The sequence below is a fragment of the Sciurus carolinensis genome, chromosome 8 (assembly GCF_902686445.1).
Source record: "Sciurus carolinensis chromosome 8, mSciCar1.2, whole genome shotgun sequence".
Lineage (NCBI taxonomy): Eukaryota > Metazoa > Chordata > Mammalia > Rodentia > Sciuridae > Sciurus > Sciurus carolinensis.
Window position 1 is genome coordinate 125934237 of NC_062220.1, and position 18208 is coordinate 125952444.

Consider the following 18208-nt stretch of genomic DNA (forward strand, 5'->3'; position numbering starts at 1 on the left):
TCACCTGCATCAGGGCTTTCAGACATCATTCCAGGAAACATAAAAAAAATATGAAATGCCATATAAAATATGGACAAATACTGTAAAACAGTATAAGGTATTATATGTAATATGCAAAAGTTGGCCTTCGTGAAATAAATAAGCAGAGGTACAATTCCTACAAGAACATCTAAAAGGAAAATGAGACAGACGCCAAGGCAGGAATCAAGATTCACAAGAAGGCAGCCTAAGAAAGTTCTGGAAAGTCGAGCACAGGAGATCCAGCCGAGGGAGGGATGCGGAGAGGCAGGAGGGCCTTGGGCGCCCGGCTCTCGCCCGCCCGGGGTTGGCTCTGGCTCCCTTGGCCGCCCTCTCCAGGCGCAGTCTTCCATGCTGCCCCGACCTGAGGGGCCTCTGGGTGAGGGTGCTGTTCCCAGGAGCTGGGTTTTGAACTCTCGCTCTCTTCCCTAGAACGTGGAGCTTCCGGACACCTTCTCCCCTGAACTGAAGTCCCTCCTGGAGGGCCTGCTCCAGCGGGAAGTGAGCCAGCGGCTGGGCTGTCGTGGAGGCGGGTAGGCCGAGGTCTTCTCTCTTCACGCCAGGGGGAGAGAAACGCGTGCGCGTTGTTCTGTGCGTCCTGTGACCGAGAAGTCCACGGCCCTTTAGCCGTAACACCGGCCTGGTAGACCATGGAATGAACTCTGGCATGGAAGTCCGCGGTCCACCTGGTGAATGACCCGTGTCTTGACCATGGCAGTGAGATGCTCTGATCGGCTCCCATGATTTCTGTCACGCGTACCTGAGTAACTGCCGTCTCCTTCATGCTCGCTGTCCCCTGCCCCCCAAAGCACCCCAGAACAGTCAGACCAGGAAGGAGGCTTGTAGAGAAATGCTCACCACAGACTAAACCCAGCCTGCTTCACGTGGAGAGGACAGTGCCTGGCGTGTGCGTGTGCCCTGCGTGTGTGTCTGTATTTTCAGAGTGGCAGGTACACGCCTGCGCTCATTATTGCTGAATGCTATGTGTATTTTATTTAGGCCACAGCTAGACAATACGCTCATATGCACATTTCCTTTTTATCAATCCCCCTGAGGGGCTTTATTTCCTGTGATAATGAGACCCTGGCCACTGCCCCTCCCTTCCCACGGCTCTGGTGAGTCCGCACACTATTCTGGGCTCCTCTTCTGCCTCCTTCTGTAGCTTTAAATTATAGATTTAGCCAACGGTGCCTTTCCCACCAACTAAAAACAGCCTCTCTTGAGTTCCTACTGTATACGGTGTGGCTTTGACCTTCTCTCTGGTCCTCGATTGCTTCTCTTTCACTAATGTGTCACATTCATTTTTATTTTGCCATATTAAGTTGTTACTGTTTTCTCCCTATTCTTTGATCAAATGGATCGTAATCTTTGTGCTTTGCAGAGGTTGATTTCAAGAGTTGCAGATGAAATAGTATTTACATCACATAGCTTCGACTTAGTCTGGTAATAGACCTTAAATTTTATTTATATGACAGGAAATACGTGTATATGAAGAGATAACATCACAGGCATAGGCTTTTATTTTTCCTGGTTTTCTTCACGTTATACCACCTACCAGCCCCAACATAAACCTCGTGATTTCAGCTAATTTTCTTCTTTGCAGCTGACGCTGCCCTACTCTGCACTCCTGGTCAGTATTTACTTGATCCCTAGCCTCTGCTTTTCTGGGTCCCTCTTTTAGCTGGAGTGTGTTCCCAAGGAACTCCTTGGAGAGGGGCCATGAGAGGCCCCATCTCTAGGTTCTTACCTAGACTTCCTTCCCACTGTTCATAGACATGACCGATTTGCAGGCCAGACTCAGAACAGTCACTCGCAACTTGCAAGAACTTTGAAGACGCTGCTTTATTGTGTACAAGTAAACAGTCCATCTGGCCATTTAGCTTTCATGGTTCCCGATGTCAGGTGCTTTCTCTCAAAGACTCATGCTCTCCAGCTTAGGGGAGAGTCTTGTTTAATTTATGTAACATTTCCTCCATTTCTCTCAGAAGTCCATTCGCTGGATGCTGGGACTTCTAGGCTAGTCCTCTATGCTCCTGATCTTATATACTATCCATATCTTTGCTTTGACTCTTTTATTATACTTTCTGATCATTTAAGTCTTCAACCCTTTTATCGATTTATTTTGGAAAAATGTAGCAGGTTTAGTTTCTTGACTGTAGAATCTTTCAGGGGTTGTCTCAGTCAGCTTTTTTGCTGCTGTGACTAAAAGACCCAACCGGAACAATTGTAGAGGAGGAACGTTTATGTGGAGGCTCACAGTTTTGAAGGTCTCAGTCCACAGACAGCAGGCTCCATTTCTCTGGGCTCGAGGTGAGGCTGAACATCATGGCAGAAGAGTGTGGCCAAAGGAAGTAGCTCACATGATCAGGAAGCAGAGAGACTCCGCTTGCCAGATATAAAATTTAGGCCCCGAGGCCACGCCCCCGGGACCCACCTCCTCCAGCCAGGCCCCGCCTGCCTCCAGCCACGCCCCGCCTGCCTCCAGCCACGCCCCCGGGACCCACCTCCTCCAGCCAGGCCCCGCCTGCCTCCAGTCACCCCTGAGTTCATCCCTCAGGGGATTAATCTGCTGGTGCCGTCAAGACTCTTGTAACCCAGTCATTTCTCCTCTCGACCTTCTTGCCTTGTCTCCCGTGTGAGCTTTTGGGGACACCTCACATCCACACCATGACAGGGGCTTCCCTCCTACTAGAACGAACACCGAGCTGCGGGTGCTTGGGGGTTGGTGAGGGGAAGGAGGTGTGGTGGCAGGTGTCCGTCTGCGTCAACACCAAGGACCCCGTGCTGTGTCCCAGTCCTGCGCGTCACACTCTCACGTCCCGTGAAGAACCTGGGGGTCGGCACACGGCTTTGTCCCCAGGACCCCAGCTTGGCCACTCTGTCCAGTCCCAGCTCCCTGTCCGCTCCCCAGCCTGTCTGCTGATGGCCCTGGCTGCCGTATCCAGGGTGGGTCTGCATCTCCGTGCTCTGCTGTCGCTCAGTGCCTGTTGGGAAAGAGCGACGCTGAGCCAGAGGCCGCCTCCGCGGGGGTCTCCGTGTGAGGAGCCCAGGCTGTGCGTCTGGCTTGTGTCTGGGTGTAGTGACGGGGGCAGGAACCCCAGCAGAGCAGCGGAGAGCCCCAGCGCTCCTGGTGGACGTGCCCAGAGTCCCCGTGACCTGGACCCCACCCCACCCAGTGGCTCCTGAGTGGCTCCAGCTGGACTCGGCATTGACGTGGGGTGGAGATGGCGTTCAGCAAACAGGCAGCCTAGAGGACGAGGGCCGTGAGAGGGACCAGGAGTCACATGAGCAAGGCAGCGGGCGGACTGGCACCAGCCTCCGAGGGTGACGGGAGACCTGTGCAGGCGGAGGGCTTATGGGGGGAGGGCCTCGGACATGCTGTGGTTCAGAAGAGCCAGGAAGGCTGGAAGCTGAGGATGGAGGAAGGGGACAGGTAGAGAATGGATCCGAGAGGTGGGCCGCTCGGCCCTCGTGTCCCTGGGGCACGGCACTGACATGTGCCCTCAGTTCACAGGGAAGCTGCTGGAAGGTCTGGAGCAGGTGAGGTGGTTCCAGACATGGCCTGCCGTGGGCGCGGCGGGGGCTGGGAGCGAGGGGCAGCGGAGCAGGGCAGGCGGGAGGAGCGTGGCCCGGGTGGTGGCGGAGCAGCTGGGACCTGCCATGGGGTCCCCATGGGGCTGCTGAGGAGGCTCTGGAACACGAGGCCTCTGCAGGCGGCACTTGGCGTCACGTGAAGTCACCAAAGCACCTCAGGCCTGGGTGGGCCATGGCGGGTGGCTCTGCAGCACAGAAGGACAGGGGCGCGCTGCTGGGGGCGGGGAGTCTCGCCGCGACCTTCAGAAGTTTGCGGCTTCAGCTCTGAAGGGCCGGGGCCCTCGCCCCTCATCTAAGCAAGTGCTGGGTGTACGGCTGCCGTTTCCTGTCCTCTTACCATCGGGACTAGCAGACGTTTGCCACGGATTTCTTAAGCGTGTGGCTCTGCACTTGAATTCTCGCGACCGCGGGTCACCTTTCACAGGTCCGCAGGCTGGGTGTGTCCTCTGCTGTTCCGTTTGAGGTTTCACCTGTCCGCACCTGAGCCACGTGGCGCGGGAGGGGCATGTGTGTGTCGGTGGCAACGCCATCAAAGTCAGATGGATGGGCTCTCAGGAGCAGCCCGCGGCGTCCCCAAAGGTCACGGCGCGTCCCGTGCTGCCTGGGAGCCAGCAGCAGTGGTCCCCGGGGGTCTGGCTGGGCCTCTCCCGTCTGCAGTGCGCTCAGCACCTTCGGCACCTCTCTCCCCAGAGCCCAGGAGGTGAAGGATCACAGCTTCTTCAGGGGCATCGACTGGCAGCACGTCTACTTGCAGAAGGTACGCGCTCCCCGCGCCCTGCTTCCTGCTTCCTGGCTCTCCTCACGGCTGGCTTCCTGGACCCCGTCCCTCCCCCGCTTCCTGTGTCCACAGAGCTCTGCCACCCACCGTGGCTGACCCCCTTGGGGACGACCCCTCCCTCTTGGTTTTCCTCTTTGGGTTGGCGCTGCCGTCCTCGGGCTCGGCATCTGTAGACCCCCCCAGCCGTAGGTGGGAGACAGGCAGGAAGGAAAACGGCATCCGTAGCGAACACGCACTGACATCTCCCCCCACCCATGAGTGATGCCCTAGACACACAGTCGAGCACTGTTTACACTGCACTAGGATTGTGTTCTCTAGAGGTGACTTGGAGTGTCGGGGGGAGGTGTGCAGGTTCCAGCCACAAACCTGTGGTTCTGCATCAGGGTCTCGGGAACGCGCTCATCTGGGTGCCGGGGGTCCTGGGACCCGTCCTCAGGTGCTGAGGGACGACTTCTACAGATTTTGAAAATACCCCCTCTGCAAGTGAATCACAGGTGAAATAGAGCCGTCGTGTGGCTAACTCAGATGTCCCCGGAGTCAGGACATCGCCTTTCTGTCCATCCGCTTGAATTCTTATCTTCCTGCGACCACGTCCTCTTTAAAAGTCCACCCGCCATGGCCTTTGGCATGAGCATGAACATCTTGTAGCCCAGTCCCACGGAGTTTAAGAATACGCATGATTTGATATCACCACAATTCCCTTATTATTATTATTTTTTTTTTATTCTTTTAAAATATTTTTTGTGGCGCTGGGGATCCGGGTTCTGCGTGAACGCGAGCTGCCGAGGGGGGACCGTGGTGTGGAAAGGAGGCCCTGAGGGGCTGGTCCTGCAGACGGGATCGGGTGAGGCTGTCACCCGGGCCACACCTACCCGTGTTGGAGCTGGCGCTTCCGCAGGCCCGTGATGGCGGGTTTTGGCTCCCGGACCAAAGGCACACCACAGTCACCTGAGCTGAGCGGGGCTGCCGTTGCCAGACTTCATTCTATTTTAAAATCATCGAGGACTTGGAGGTCTCTCTTCGTCCTGAGACTCGGCTTTTCCCTCGGGCTGCCCCGTGCAGACCCTGTGAGAAGGCGCGTGGCTCGCACGTCCCCGCCTGCCGCTCAGAGCGCAGCGCGTCGAGGTCCCCCGGCCCCTGTCGCTGACTGCTGGGTGGTGCAAAGGGCAGCTGAGAAGGAACCTGCCTCCTGGCTTCTTTCAGTACCCGCCACCCCTGATCCCTCCCCGGGGAGAGGTCAACGCCGCGGACGCCTTCGACATCGGCTCGTTCGATGAAGAGGACACCAAAGGCGTCAAGGTGCGTGCGGGGGGCTCCCTTCTGGGTTGGGTGGAGAGTTCCTGCTGTGCGTCCGCTCAGCCCAGCAGTTGCTCTAGTGTGGGCAGTTTGTAGAATGTCACCTGCAAGTGAATAGCTCCGTAGTCGACGGGCAACTTAAAGACCTGCCTCAGTTAGACTCCGTCAGAGCTCCCTTTGTACTGCTGATTTATTTTATTTTTATTTTTATTTTGTTGGGTACCAGGGATTGAACCCAGGGGCACTCTCCTCTGAGCCACCTCCCCAGCCCTATTTTGTATTTTATATAGGGACAGGGTCTCCCTGAGTCGCCTAGGCCCTCGCTAAGTTGCTGAGGCTGGCCTTGAACTTTCCATCCTCCTGCCTCGGCCTCCTGAGTGGCAGGGATGAGAGGCGGGCACCACTGCGCCTGGCCATGCTGATTTTATTTTTGACAAACTGCAAAACGGTCAGCTGTTGGTTGATCCGGAACATTTGTGATCGAAAGAAAACGTGAATGAACGTGAGCCAGAGAACAACCTGACGTCCGGCGCAGCTCGCCTGGCGCCTGGGCTCCGTAGTCGTGATTCTCCCACGTGGGTGGCCCTGCGCCGGGAGGTGCCGGCAGCACGGCCATGTGAGGCGTCCGAGGGGACACAGTCCCTCCTTTGGTGTCATCCCCGGCACTTTTCGAGCTTCTGTTCGTATCATCATTTTCCGACCAGAGACAAGACATGATTACAGACGTGCGTCTTCAAGACGCAAAGTCGCAGTGGCCACTGTGCGTCAGAGTCATCTGCCCCGCGAGGCCCCCAGCGCCCTTGCCGCTCGGAGGCTCCTCCCCGCACGGAGGCTCCTCCCCCCAGGTCCCCTCCCCTCCAGAAGACAGCTGCGCTGTTAAGCGCACACCGCCAGGTGCAGAGGAAGGACCGAGGGGAAACCACGGCAGGCAGGAGCTCTAACTGGGGACAGAGGTGGTGGCCAGGGGCCCGAGGAAGAGCTGGGGCGGTCCTGGGGAGGAGAGCGGCCTGCCGAGGCCACCTGCATGGCGAGCTGGGGCGGAAGCGGCCAGAGCCGCAGCTCCAGGAGGAGAGGCGGAGCTGGGGTGTTCACAGGAGCAGCTCCCAGGAGGAGGTGACGGCAAGAGGGCCAAGGCCAGGCCACAGGTGTGGCGGGTGTGAGGGGACCGGCCAGCCCAGAGGCTCCCTGGGGTCCGCAGCCCTGGCCTCCCGGGGCAGCAGCAGCGTGCCCGGCCTGCCCACCACTAGGCCTGGCTGCAGCCTGGCGGGTCAGAGCCTGGCCGGCAGGTGCCAGCCGTCCACGTCCGAGGCTATTTAAAAGGGGCCCTGCTGCCATCAGATACGCCTCCGTCCGCCAGGAGGTACTGAACTTACACCGCTGGCCCATGGAAGCCCGTGGAAGTTCTCGTGGGATAGAGACCCTCTGACCCCGGCGTCTTGTGAACCGGAATCTGCAGACTGGGTGCAAAGCTGCCGGTCCCAGCGGGCGGATCCGGCTGTCCCGGCCCTGAGCCCTGGTTTGCCCGCCTGTGAGGTGGGTGGTCTCCTGGCTGAGCTTCCTCCAGGAGTGAGGCGGGAGGCAGGAGCCCCGTCGCCGCAGCCCAGGGCCGCTGTCCAGCAGCGGGTCTTCCCGGCTTTACCTTTGAGAAGCAGCCCCACCCCCTCTGTTCTTTAAAGAGGAAAAGCTCCGCCCTCACCGCCCCTCAACCTGAACACTCTTCTTAAAGCCACACTGAACTGTGCGCCTCAGTCCCAGGGATGGAGGCTTCTGGAAGTCATAGGAGGCGCACAGTGTGCCTATAAAGCAGAGCTGGCGGGGGCAGAACAGCCGCCCGTTAGGAGCAGGGGCTCTGACCGCCGAGGCCTTGGGCCTCAGCTGCACACTTGGGCGCACTTGTCGCTCATCACGCCCAGGACAACTGGCCTCTCTGGACGCGTGAATAAAGGAGAAGGGGACCCATCCTGGCAGCCCCCGGGGGTGGGAATGGGGCGCCGCCCAGCAGCCCGGTCAGGCCACCGGGATGGAGGGCCCAGTCCAGGATGCGGGTCGCACGCTCCCCCGGGGTTTCCTTGATTTGCCAGGGACCACAGGCAAGAGCCTCTGCCCACCAGGCCTCTCTAAAGAGCTTGCCTGCTGCAGTGCAGATCCCTTTACTTCTCAAAGGAGTAAGGGACTCGAGTCCCTGGAGACAGCTGGGCTTCTCACAAGACCCCGGCTCACGAACAGCTCCCCCACCCCTGTAGCTCAGGCACCGGACGACTTCTTTCTTTTCTTTTTTTCCTTTTTTTTTTTGGTGCTGGTGGGCGGAGCACAGGAAGAGCCCTGAGCCACATCCCCAACCCTTTTTATTTTTTATTTAGAGACAGGGTCTCCCCGGAGTTGCTTAGGCCCTCTCTGCGTTGTTGAGGCTGACCTCAAACCTGTGATCCTCCTGCCTCGGCCTCCCAAGTCTCTGGGACGGCAGGCAGGCGCCGCTGTGCCAGGCTCTTTGCTCCTTTTCAAAGTGCAGCCTCACTTGGAGGGCAGAGGAAGAATTTGAATAAGTGGAAGCAAAATGCTGTCAGTGAGTGTGATTTTTATTACAGCACGTCCAGGAGACTACGTCGCCTGAACGCTCCACACCATTAAGCATGGTTTTTATTACAGCAACTCTCTCAGGCTCTGTTGCTACACTGTCCACGTACCTGGGGTTTATTGTCCGTATATATTTATAGTGTTTAATTAGTTGGAAAGTTCATGGGAAGAAGAGTAAATCAGCCTCGACGATCTCGCTCTTTCCTGACTTTTCAGATTGGCTGAGGGTAGGTCGGAAACCTTCGCGGCTTCTCCCTTAGAATGACTTCTAAAATCATATTTTCCTATTCTGCACACAAGATATCCCCGCTGTGCTCACCGCCGTACTTGGTGTCAGGATCTACCAGTACGGCGGGTTGGTTTTTCTGGCACAGATGCCAAGAAGGTGGTGCAGATGGGGCCCCACCTCCCTGCCCCTGGCCACGCACGGAGAGCTGAGCAGCCGTGCTGGGTCCTGGTGCCTGGGCCGTCCCTGGCGGAGACGGATGACCCCCAGGCCCCCGCGTGGCCGTGTGCTTGCGCCCTGTCACCCCCTGGGTACGGAGGTGCTGGGGTCCCCGCGGGTGGCGCCGTGAGCCTCTGGGAGCATGCTGGGTCATAAACGTCTTCATCTCCTAACGACCAGCTGCTCGACTGCGACCAGGAGCTGTACAAGAACTTCCCCTTGGTCATCTCGGAGCGCTGGCAGCAGGAGGTAACGGAGACCGTTTACGAGGCCGTCAACGCGGACACGGACAAGGCGGAGGCCAGGAAGAGGGCCAAGAACAAGCAGCTGGGCCACGAGGAAGGTAAGAGACCGCCGCGTCTCCCGCGCTCCCTGAGAAGCGTGGCGCCGCGTGCGTTTTCCAGCAGCGCCTGCGTGACTAGTTTGAAGAGCACTGGAGGCGTTTGGCGTGATGTTCCAGAGCCTCTAAAGGTCACAAAGGGCCCAGCCTCGGCTCATCAGGGAGGCCCCGGGGCACGTGAGTGGGACCCTCCTCGGCCCCTTGGCTCTTCCTCCAGGGGGATGCTGCCCGTCAGAGGCCTGGACAGGGTGTCATGTCCTGCGTCACGCCTCGAGATCCGAGGTCCGTGATGGCACCTGAGGCGGGGCCGTGTTCCCATCAACGCCGGCCCCGCCGGGTGCGTGACCCGTCCTGGCAAGGGACTGGGCTGGACGTGTCACTTGTCAAGAGAGAGAAGCTTGTCCGCACATCCGTAGCACAGACCGCGCTGAAGATCGGCTGGCGGGTGCTTTCTGGTTTACAAAGATGAAGCGCCCCGTTAGGATTTCCAAAATAGAAAAGGAAACCGCGAGCGTTAGAGGGAAGCCAGTCGGGGTTCCTGACGTTCCCGGGACCTCACTGGCCGGGCTGGTGGGACTGCTGTAGTGGAAGGTTGAGGTCAGACACCATCCGACCCACCCTGAGGCTGCAGCCCTGGGTGGGCAGCCTTGCGCCCGGTTAGGAAGGACCGAGGCGCGTCCCATCCACCTCGGGGCAGCTGCTGCGGGCGTCTGGCTGTGGGATCCAGGGGTGTCAGTGGACACCTTCCTGGGGACATTCATCGCCTATTTAGGGCAGCTGCCTCCGTCCTGGCGTTCTGGGGACTTTCCTACGTGAACCCACGGACCGGCTCTGCCTCCCTGCCTCAGCGTGTGCGGGGCTGTGGCCTGCTGTGTGCGCCGGGGCTGCGAGAGCCGGTCCCTGGGGCCCAGTCACAGTGGGACACGCCACCATGGCAGGTCTTACCCCGGGAATTGCACCAACGGTCATTTGCTCAGTCGAGGGCCCGATGGCCCTAGGGTCCTGAAAAACTGGACCCAGGACACGCACGGCCTGAGTGGCCTCGTGGAAGTGCGTCGTTTCCGCCAGGACCGCGACTGGGTGACAGACTGACGCCCGTCTTCACACGTCGGCCCTTAGTGATGGGTGGTCTTGGTCGGCCACCTCAGAAGTCAGCTTCACAGAAAGACAGGGTCCGGGTTGCGCTCGCTTAAGGTTCAGCTCCACCTCGAAAGCCAGGCTCTCCTGCTCAGAGCTGCCCCGGCTCCGGCCCTGCCCTCCGCGCTGGGCCCTCCCCGCCCACCCCGGGACACAGCAGCAGGCGGCTGCGTTGTCTGTGGTCGCGTCTGTCCCAGGTCTTAGCTCCCCTGGGCAGGGTTCTGTCCTTCCTGCTCCCTGGACGTGCCCAGCATCGGGCCTCGCAGGGTAGTTGTCCAGGAAAGGAGAAGCTCAGCCGCTGAGCCACGTCGGGGGTCCCCAGGCTCCCACCCAGGCTCCCAGGACACAGCGGGGCGAACGGTCTCTGCACAGCCACAGGTTGGGGGAGAAGCCCAGCCCCGGCTCAGGAAGGGACCTCTGTCACCCTGCTGGCCTGGGTGACAAAGGCCCCCTCTGGTGTCGCCCGTAGGATAGGAGGAGGAAAGGGACCTTCCCCTCCCGCAGAGGGCAGGGGGTTCCCCGCACGCCCCGCAGAAGCAGGTGGTGTGGGGACACACTTCCGCCCCTCAGAGCAAGAAACGCGCCTCCCGGGTCCCCCGAGCGCGGAGAGGCGCGTTCAGTGCGTTGGCAGAGGCGGCCGGGGACCCGCGCGTCTGCGGGGCCCAGCCTTGAAGAGCGGCGCTCCCAGCGAGGTGTCCCCCGAGGGTGGGCCCTTGATTTCCCCGAAGCCGGCCTCTTCCTGCCCTGGGGTCGCGAGCCTCGACCTCCAGTGCGGCGCCTCACCGGCGTTTCCTCCTCAGATTACGCGCTGGGCAAGGACTGCATCCTGCACGGCTACATGCTGAAGCTGGGCAACCCCTTCCTCACGCAGTGGCAGCGCCGCTACTTCTACCTCTTCCCCAACAGACTCGAGTGGAGAGGCGAGGGCGAGGCGCGGGTGAGTCCCGGGGGCGGGCAGGGCTGGGGTCCCGGGGGGCTGGGGCGTCCCCGCCTTCTCTTCTAGACCCCCCAGTCCGGTCCAGGCGCAGGAAGGGCTCTGCAGTACCTGAAAACAGAAGGTGTGGCCCAGGGGAGACCCCGAGGCCGGCGGTGTGGACACTGGCGCCGTCTCCTCGTCCGCAACGTGGGAGAGATGGGAATCACGGCGGCCCCCTTCCCGCCTGCTGGCCTGAGTCCAGCTGCGGTAGAACAAGTCATCTCTGCCCAGCAGACCCAGGGTCTGACCCTCAGCCTGTGGCGGGCGAGGAGACAGGGCTTAGACGGGCACAGCTGGACAGCGCCAGTGCGAGGGTTCGGACCCTCGTCCAGCTGGGCCTCCCCGTTAGCTCCCTGCAGTGCTGGGCACGAGGCAGGGTCACCAGACGGCGCTCCCTCTCGTCATTCAGGGGACAGGAAGCTGCGCGGCTCTCGGTCCCCCGTGGAGCCATGGTTAAAGTTCATAAGACACAAAAAAATCTCTGGTCTGCACCATACCTGTTAGCAGGTCAGGCAGCATTGATTAGGCACCTCCTGTGTACTGAGCCAGGGCCAATGGCCATGGAGGGACCAACGGTGGGGGACGGCCTGCCCTCTGCTCCCGGCGAGGGAATGTCTGTTCCTGTAAGCAGGGTGACAGGCCCGGACATCACTATGGGATGATGTCCCATTAGGGGTCAGAACGCGATCAGCTACTCGCTGGGGTCAGGACTGGGACACGGCAGACCTACAGCTTGCCCCTGGACGTCGGGCTGTGTTTGGGAACCCTGGTGGGGAAGTCGCCACTGAGCCATAAATGACTGGACCTGCGCTATCCACACTTAAAAAAACAGACGGGCTCTCAGGGTCCTTTGTGCCGTAGAAGCTGTTAGCGTGACTGGGACCTGGGCGGTAGGATCTGTGGGGCTCTGAACGCCCGCGAGGTGGCCTGGAGCTCAGGCCGTGCCCAGGGAGGGAGGACGGGCGTCTGTCCATCCATACTGTCGTGTGAGGAAGGAGATCCACCCCGCTTTTCAGGATATTTGGGAAATCAAAGCGACGACTTCCCGTGCTCAACGCAAGCGGCAGGAGCGACCTTGGCTTTCAAAGGCTCAGGTGCTCCTTTGAGAAGCCGCAGGCCCAAGGGCTCTGCGAGGGCAGAGGGGGACTCGGAGCTGATGGCCCTGTTGTCTCTCATTTAGGATTCCTGGAGTGTTTACCCCCAAAAATACAAAATGGCCAGGAACTCACGACGCCTCATCTTCGCCCTGTGCGGTGGCACCGTACGCCCAGGGTGACAATCTCTTAAGGCTGTCACCTGCATTCGCAGTGCCGTCTGGATAGCACCTGACGTTGCCAGGCCTTTTCTGAGTTGCTGTCAGCCGTACACCAGGCTTGGCCTTCCCTCACGGCCTGACGGTGGCGCCTGAGAGGGTCACCCTGCACCAGCCCAGATCCGTTCTGTGGCAGGGGAACGCACTGCCCTTGGCCTCCCGGAAACATGGCTTTCTTTGCAATTTCTTTGAGACACTGTCATTTGGCTTTTGTTACATGTTCCTTTGTGGCCATTTCCCCTCCATTTCCCCTTCAGTTCTAGAATATCATCAAAGAAAGAAAAATGCCGCTTCTTTCTGTTTTTGAACTTGTTCTGAGTTCTTGGTATCATCACTTATTCATTTAAGAAATCATGAAATACTTTCAAGTAACTTTCTTTCTTTCTTTTTTTATTTTTTATTTTTTTTATGGTTAGCAAAATTTACTGACCATGGAACAGATTCTCTCTGTGGAAGAAACTCAGATTAAAGACAAAAAGTGCATTTTGTTCCGAATAAAAGGAGGGAAGCAGTTTGTCCTGCAGTGTGAGGTGAGTGCCGCTTGTGTCCTCTCAGGCGGGGGTTGGAACCACTGTATGATACCCAGCACAGCTGGCCGCCAGGCACAGCGGGGCCCTAGTGGGTCCTGCATCTCTCACAAACGGAGCCCGTTTCTAGCTGATCAACAGGTAGTTTTAAAAAGAAAATATTTCATGTCCTGAGCAGGTGCTGAATTGCATCAAATAAATTTTCCATAAATATTGAGTTGGTTAAGTTAATTCTCTCATTTATTTTGCTACTAAGGTGAATTGTGCTATTTGATTTACAAATGTAAACCAGCCTTATGTTCTTGGAGTCAAACCAATTTATTTATGGTATAGCATCCTATCGATATGTCCTTGGATTTAAGTAGCTAATATCATGTCCAAGGGTTTTGCATAAATGCTTATGGAAAAACTGGATGGCAATTATCCTTTCCTATAATAATGAAAGTTTGGGCTTTAAGTTTATTCTAACTTCACACAAAAAAAGTCTATTTTGAGCAAATTTTTCCCTATTGATTACTGATTCAATTTCTCTAACACAAACTATGCATGGCTTATGTCTCTTGTGTTTTTTTAAGTTTCATTTCCCTTGCATTTTGTACATCTGGACTAAATTTTCAAATCGATTCACATTTGGCTGGTGATAACCTTCTCTCATTAACTTTTCATCTGTGTGTTCTGACGTGGGTGATTTGTACCTTATGCATTTTTTCTTAGCTAGATTTTCTCAATCGTGTGTTCGCTTTGTCTTTGAACAGTTTTCTGTCTTCCATTTACTTAACACTTAATTCGATGCCTATTTCTCTCTCTTGCTTAGTAGAAGAATTATAGTCAGTTTTTTAAAAACATTTTAAAAAATTAAAAAAAAAATATTTGAAAATGGAAGGAGGAAATACCTCAACTGACTTGGTAGAAACCCGTGCACTTGCCGGGGGGGCAGAGTTTTACCTGTGACCTGAGGGTCTGGGTCTCTCCCACCTTCCAGCACGTTTGAGGTTGGAGTTTATATGTTTAAACAAACGGAAGGGACAAACGGGCTTCTCCCAGGGCCGGTGCTGTGGTTCTTTTCCTCAAGTGGTGGGACAGCCCGGCTTCCCCTCCTGATCTGTTTTCTCTGGTGCGCGGTGGGGGGCAGGTTTGAGAGCTGTTCAGGGAGGTGAGCGAGGAGTAGACGCCAAGACGCACCGTGACGACCTCTTTGCCGACTTGCGCAGAGGAGTGCCTGCTGGTCTGTGGGACTCCTCCCCACGGACTGTCGACCACGGTTGTTCTAGAAACCAGAGGGGCGCCCTTGCCAAACTGAAGGCGGTCCCCGAGCTGGGCGCGCTCCCTGCGGGAGGCCGAGGGTGGGCCTGTCCCAGCTGCGCCTCCTGTTTCCCTCCAGAGCGACCCCGAGTTTGTGCAGTGGAAGAAGGAGCTGACCGAGACCTTCACCGAGGCCCAGCGGCTGCTGCGACGCGCGCCCAAGTTCCTCAACAGGCCTCGGGCCAGCCTGGTGGAGTTTGCCAAGCCCCCGCTCTGCCACAGAAGCAGCAATGGCCTCTAGCCGAGGCCACACGGGGCTCGCCACACGGGGCAGAGCGTGGGGGTCGGCGCAGACGTGCGAGGCTGTGACGGCGGAGGTGACGGGCGCTGGGACTTACATCCGGGACCTGGAGGCCCAGGGCGCCAGGTGCCCCCACCGGGGGTGGGACCTCCCCCGCCCGCTGGCCCCTTCTCGCCAAGTGGCACTCGGCCACCCCTGAGACCGAAGCTCCTCTTCTTTGCCCGACGCTTCCTTTGGTGTCCATGAACCTAGAACTCTCAGCGGTTGCTACTCAGCACTTACTTTTGTGTCCGATATCACGGGATCTCAGACTCCCCCAGGGGCGCGAAGGTCTGCGGCTGCCGCAGGTCCTGGCTCCGTGTCCCCACAGGGCTGCGGGCTGCAGCGCCCTTCCCTGCACACCGGAGATCCAGCGCCCGGTCGCCAGGGTTGGAAGCTGAAGCCCCTGGCGGGCAGCAGTGGCCAGAGCGCGCTGCCCAGCCTCCGACAGGCCCGCTCCAGGGGCCGCGGCAGGCGGCGTGGCCAACGGGGTTCACCTGCCACTCACCCCTGGGAGGCCCCCAGGGTCCCCAGGCAGAGCCCTGAGGTGTTGGACTGGGAGCAGGAGCAGCATTGGGACACCTGCAGGTGCCCAGGACCCGAGCGGGCCTGGCGGCGGCTGGCTTGGGGTCCACCCTGAGCACCTGCAGCACACGGGCATTCTAGTTCCTTCCGCCTGAGCCCTTGAGGTGGTTGGCAGTGAGGTGTGAGGGGAGGAAGGGGCCCCTCGCTTCACATTCCGGTGGGATCTGAATGAGTTTTATTTGGAAAAAAGAAGGAGGCCGAGGAGCATCCTCCCGACCCACGTCTGCGGTGGGTGGCTCTGCACTGGCTTGTCTGCAGCGCCCACTGCCCAGCGGAAAGGCCCAGCAGCATCCTCCCCAGGGTCTGTGTCCCCGCCCCCTCCACGCCCTGCCACGTCCCAAGTAACCCTGGGTGACAGAGCCAGCCAGGCCACCGGACTGAAGAGTCCTCCTCGAAGGCTCCTCCTCGTCCAGGTCTTGGTGTAGTTTTATCGTCTGTCTCTAAATTAATTACCGACAATATAACTCGTCCTGTTGATGGTTTGTATCCTGTCCTTGATATCTTCAGTGGTTCCAAATCGTGGTCTCTCTGTTCCTGTGCCACAGCCATTGGGAAGGTAAACGTCCTACTGAGAGGTGTTTTTGAGAGTCGAGTGGATCACTTTCCGAAAGGTCTGCACAGCCCGGGGTTGACTTTGGGCCAGCCGTTGGGGTTGTGTCCGTCCGTCGCAGCCCCAGCTTGGGGTTGCAGTGAGCGCTGTCCGGTCCCCTGTGTGCTCTTGCCAGGGGACAGGGCGGGCCACACCCCGCCCCATCCCTCAATGGGTAGAATAGCCCTCGGAGTCTGTTCCAAATACACACGTTGCACGCCACCAAAAGCAGAGACGCAGCTGTGGAGCTGAAGAAGAGGGCGTCTTCCCAGCTCCGATGGCAAGCCCTCAGGTGCCTGGCCCCTCCTGGGCACAAGGGGCCTGCTGGGGAGGGCCGGGTTCGCCTGGTGCATCTCACACTGGGTGCCAGCTCGGCCAAGGCAGCTCCGGACCATGATTCGGCTGCTCCCTGCCTGCTGTGAAATCAGACCCGTCTGCATCTCTTTCAAAAACACGGTTTTGCTCTAGGGTTCTCCTGCAAGGTCTTGACCAGGTGTCCCAAGGACGCCACGCACACCAGATGCAGACACCGCGGGGCCTGAGCCGGGCGCGACTGTCGGAGTTTTCAGAGTGTCGATGAATCCCTAGATATTTGGTCCTTCCCACATTAAGACAGAAGTCAGCCCGGGTTTTCTCGTTACTTTAGAAATCTGGAATTCTGTAGTTGGAATGTTTTGTACATTGTCGAGGAAGACAATTGAGGTGGCTATTATTTTTATGAAATCCGTGCTATAATAAGCCTCCATTTCATAATTCAAAAAAGAATCAGTAGCAAAGCCTAAAAATAATAGACCGCTTTAAGCTGCCATATAACACATTCAGAATAAATTAGAAACTCTTGCGATTCCAAGTTTATTCTTAACTTACAACATTCGCGGCTGCGTTTGTCACTCACATCCTTGTGGTTCACTGTGTTTCCTTCTTGACCGCGTTTAAGGAAGGTTTTTCAGCCAAACTTCTCAAAATTGGTTTCATGTTCCCCCCGCGAATGCAAAGTGCGCAGGCCGCTGGTCAGTTTTTCGACACTAGAGTTTCAAATTCTGTGCGTTAAACGAAGGCGCCAGCCTGGGAGGCTGAGGCAGGAGGATCACACCTTCAAAGCCAGCCTCCTCAACTGAGCGAGGCCCTGAGCAACTCAGCAAGACCCTGTCTCTAAATAAAAAGTAAAAAGGGCTGGGGACGTGGCTCAGTGGTTAAGCACCCCTGGGTTCAATCCCTGGTACCTACAAAATAAGGGGGGCCAGGTGCGGAGTGAGGCTCTCCCAAGAGAGGGAGGCACCCTGCCCAGGCAGGCAGCCAAGAAGGCCTGCTGGCCACCAAACGAGAGGTCGCTTGGTGTGTACTTTGACGAGTGTCACATGGCTGTTAGAAGCAATTGTGCTGAGGCCCCACCGGCCATTAAAAATACCGCTGACGCTACTACTAAACATCAAAGTGGGTCTGATTTTTGCATTTCACTCAGAATCTGTGGCAGGGCCAGTTCAAAGCAACCTCTGACACTTTCCAGTGGAGTTGATTTTTCAAATAATTGTTTTGAAATTTTAACATTATCAAGAAGAGAACAAAATTCTCTAAGCAGCATCCTTTTGGTGTGATGTAAATCTTCATAAAAGTGCTTTCAGACGTGGTTGTACATAAGATCATCCTGCACGGTTTAATCCTCAGAATTCTTGGCTCAGTTGCATTCAGGGAAACGGCTGCGTCCCTCACAGGCACAGGATGAATTCAGTCCCTCAGGGCCTGGGCAGGAGGGGCAGGCTTCACAGAGACCACCGTGGTGGGGACGAGGCCACAGAAGGGAGGCGGACCCCCCCCCGCCAGAGACCACGGAGCACCAAGCGAGTGCCAGCCTGAAGCCAGGTGGGTCCTTGGAACTCCCGCGATAGTTACTGTAAGACTCGGTCACCCCACTTCCGAAGCTGGAGCCGCTAACCTGGGTAGGAGGCCAGCCGCTGCCTGCTCCTGCCTGGCCCAGACCCGAAGCTCCAGGCGTCTGCGACCCCAGCATCACCCGGGCAATTCGCAACCCGGGGCGGAGGGAGCCCATTGGCCAGCGGGTCAGCTGGGGACATCGTCACAGATCCGTTGACGTTCTGATAAACCAGGGACATTGGGGCCACACTCATTGCCACAGGGATCTTTCATAGTTTAAATTTTCAAAACAAATTTTTTTTTTTCCCTAAAGATGGAACACGACTCCCCGCTCCCACGTGAGTTTGGCTTGAGAGCTTAACTGCTCGCGTTCGTGTTAATATGAATTTTCTTAATCCAGATCATGTAGGTTTTTTTTTTTTAATCTGCTCTAGAATGAAGGAAAGTGGAACCCTAAAACAGGACTCTCAGGTCGGCACCGGTCATCATGCCCTTGGGATTTTCTTGGTCCTCAAAAAGCTCTTCTTTTACGATGACAGGGACGTCCACTCCTTCGGGATCGCAGGTTGCAGAAGGAGCTGTG

The 18208-nt window shown here is 57.5% G+C and overlaps 1 protein-coding gene across 2 annotated transcripts in view; it reads left to right on the forward strand.

Moving 5' to 3' along the window:
• Window positions 1-17886, forward strand: part of Grk3 (G protein-coupled receptor kinase 3) — a 112711-nt gene extending 94825 nt beyond the window's left edge. For both annotated transcript variants that reach the window (XM_047561223.1, XM_047561224.1), the window contains 7 exons: window positions 451-551; window positions 4303-4369; window positions 5594-5689; window positions 8886-9048; window positions 10983-11119; window positions 12887-13000; window positions 14379-17886. In XM_047561223.1, the coding sequence (XP_047417179.1) occupies window positions 451-551; window positions 4303-4369; window positions 5594-5689; window positions 8886-9048; window positions 10983-11119; window positions 12887-13000; window positions 14379-14540 (840 nt within the window). In that variant the 3' untranslated portion in view covers window positions 14541-17886. The remainder of the gene's footprint in view (window positions 1-450; window positions 552-4302; window positions 4370-5593; window positions 5690-8885; window positions 9049-10982; window positions 11120-12886; window positions 13001-14378) is intronic.
• The last annotated feature ends 322 nt before the right edge of the window (window positions 17887-18208 follow it).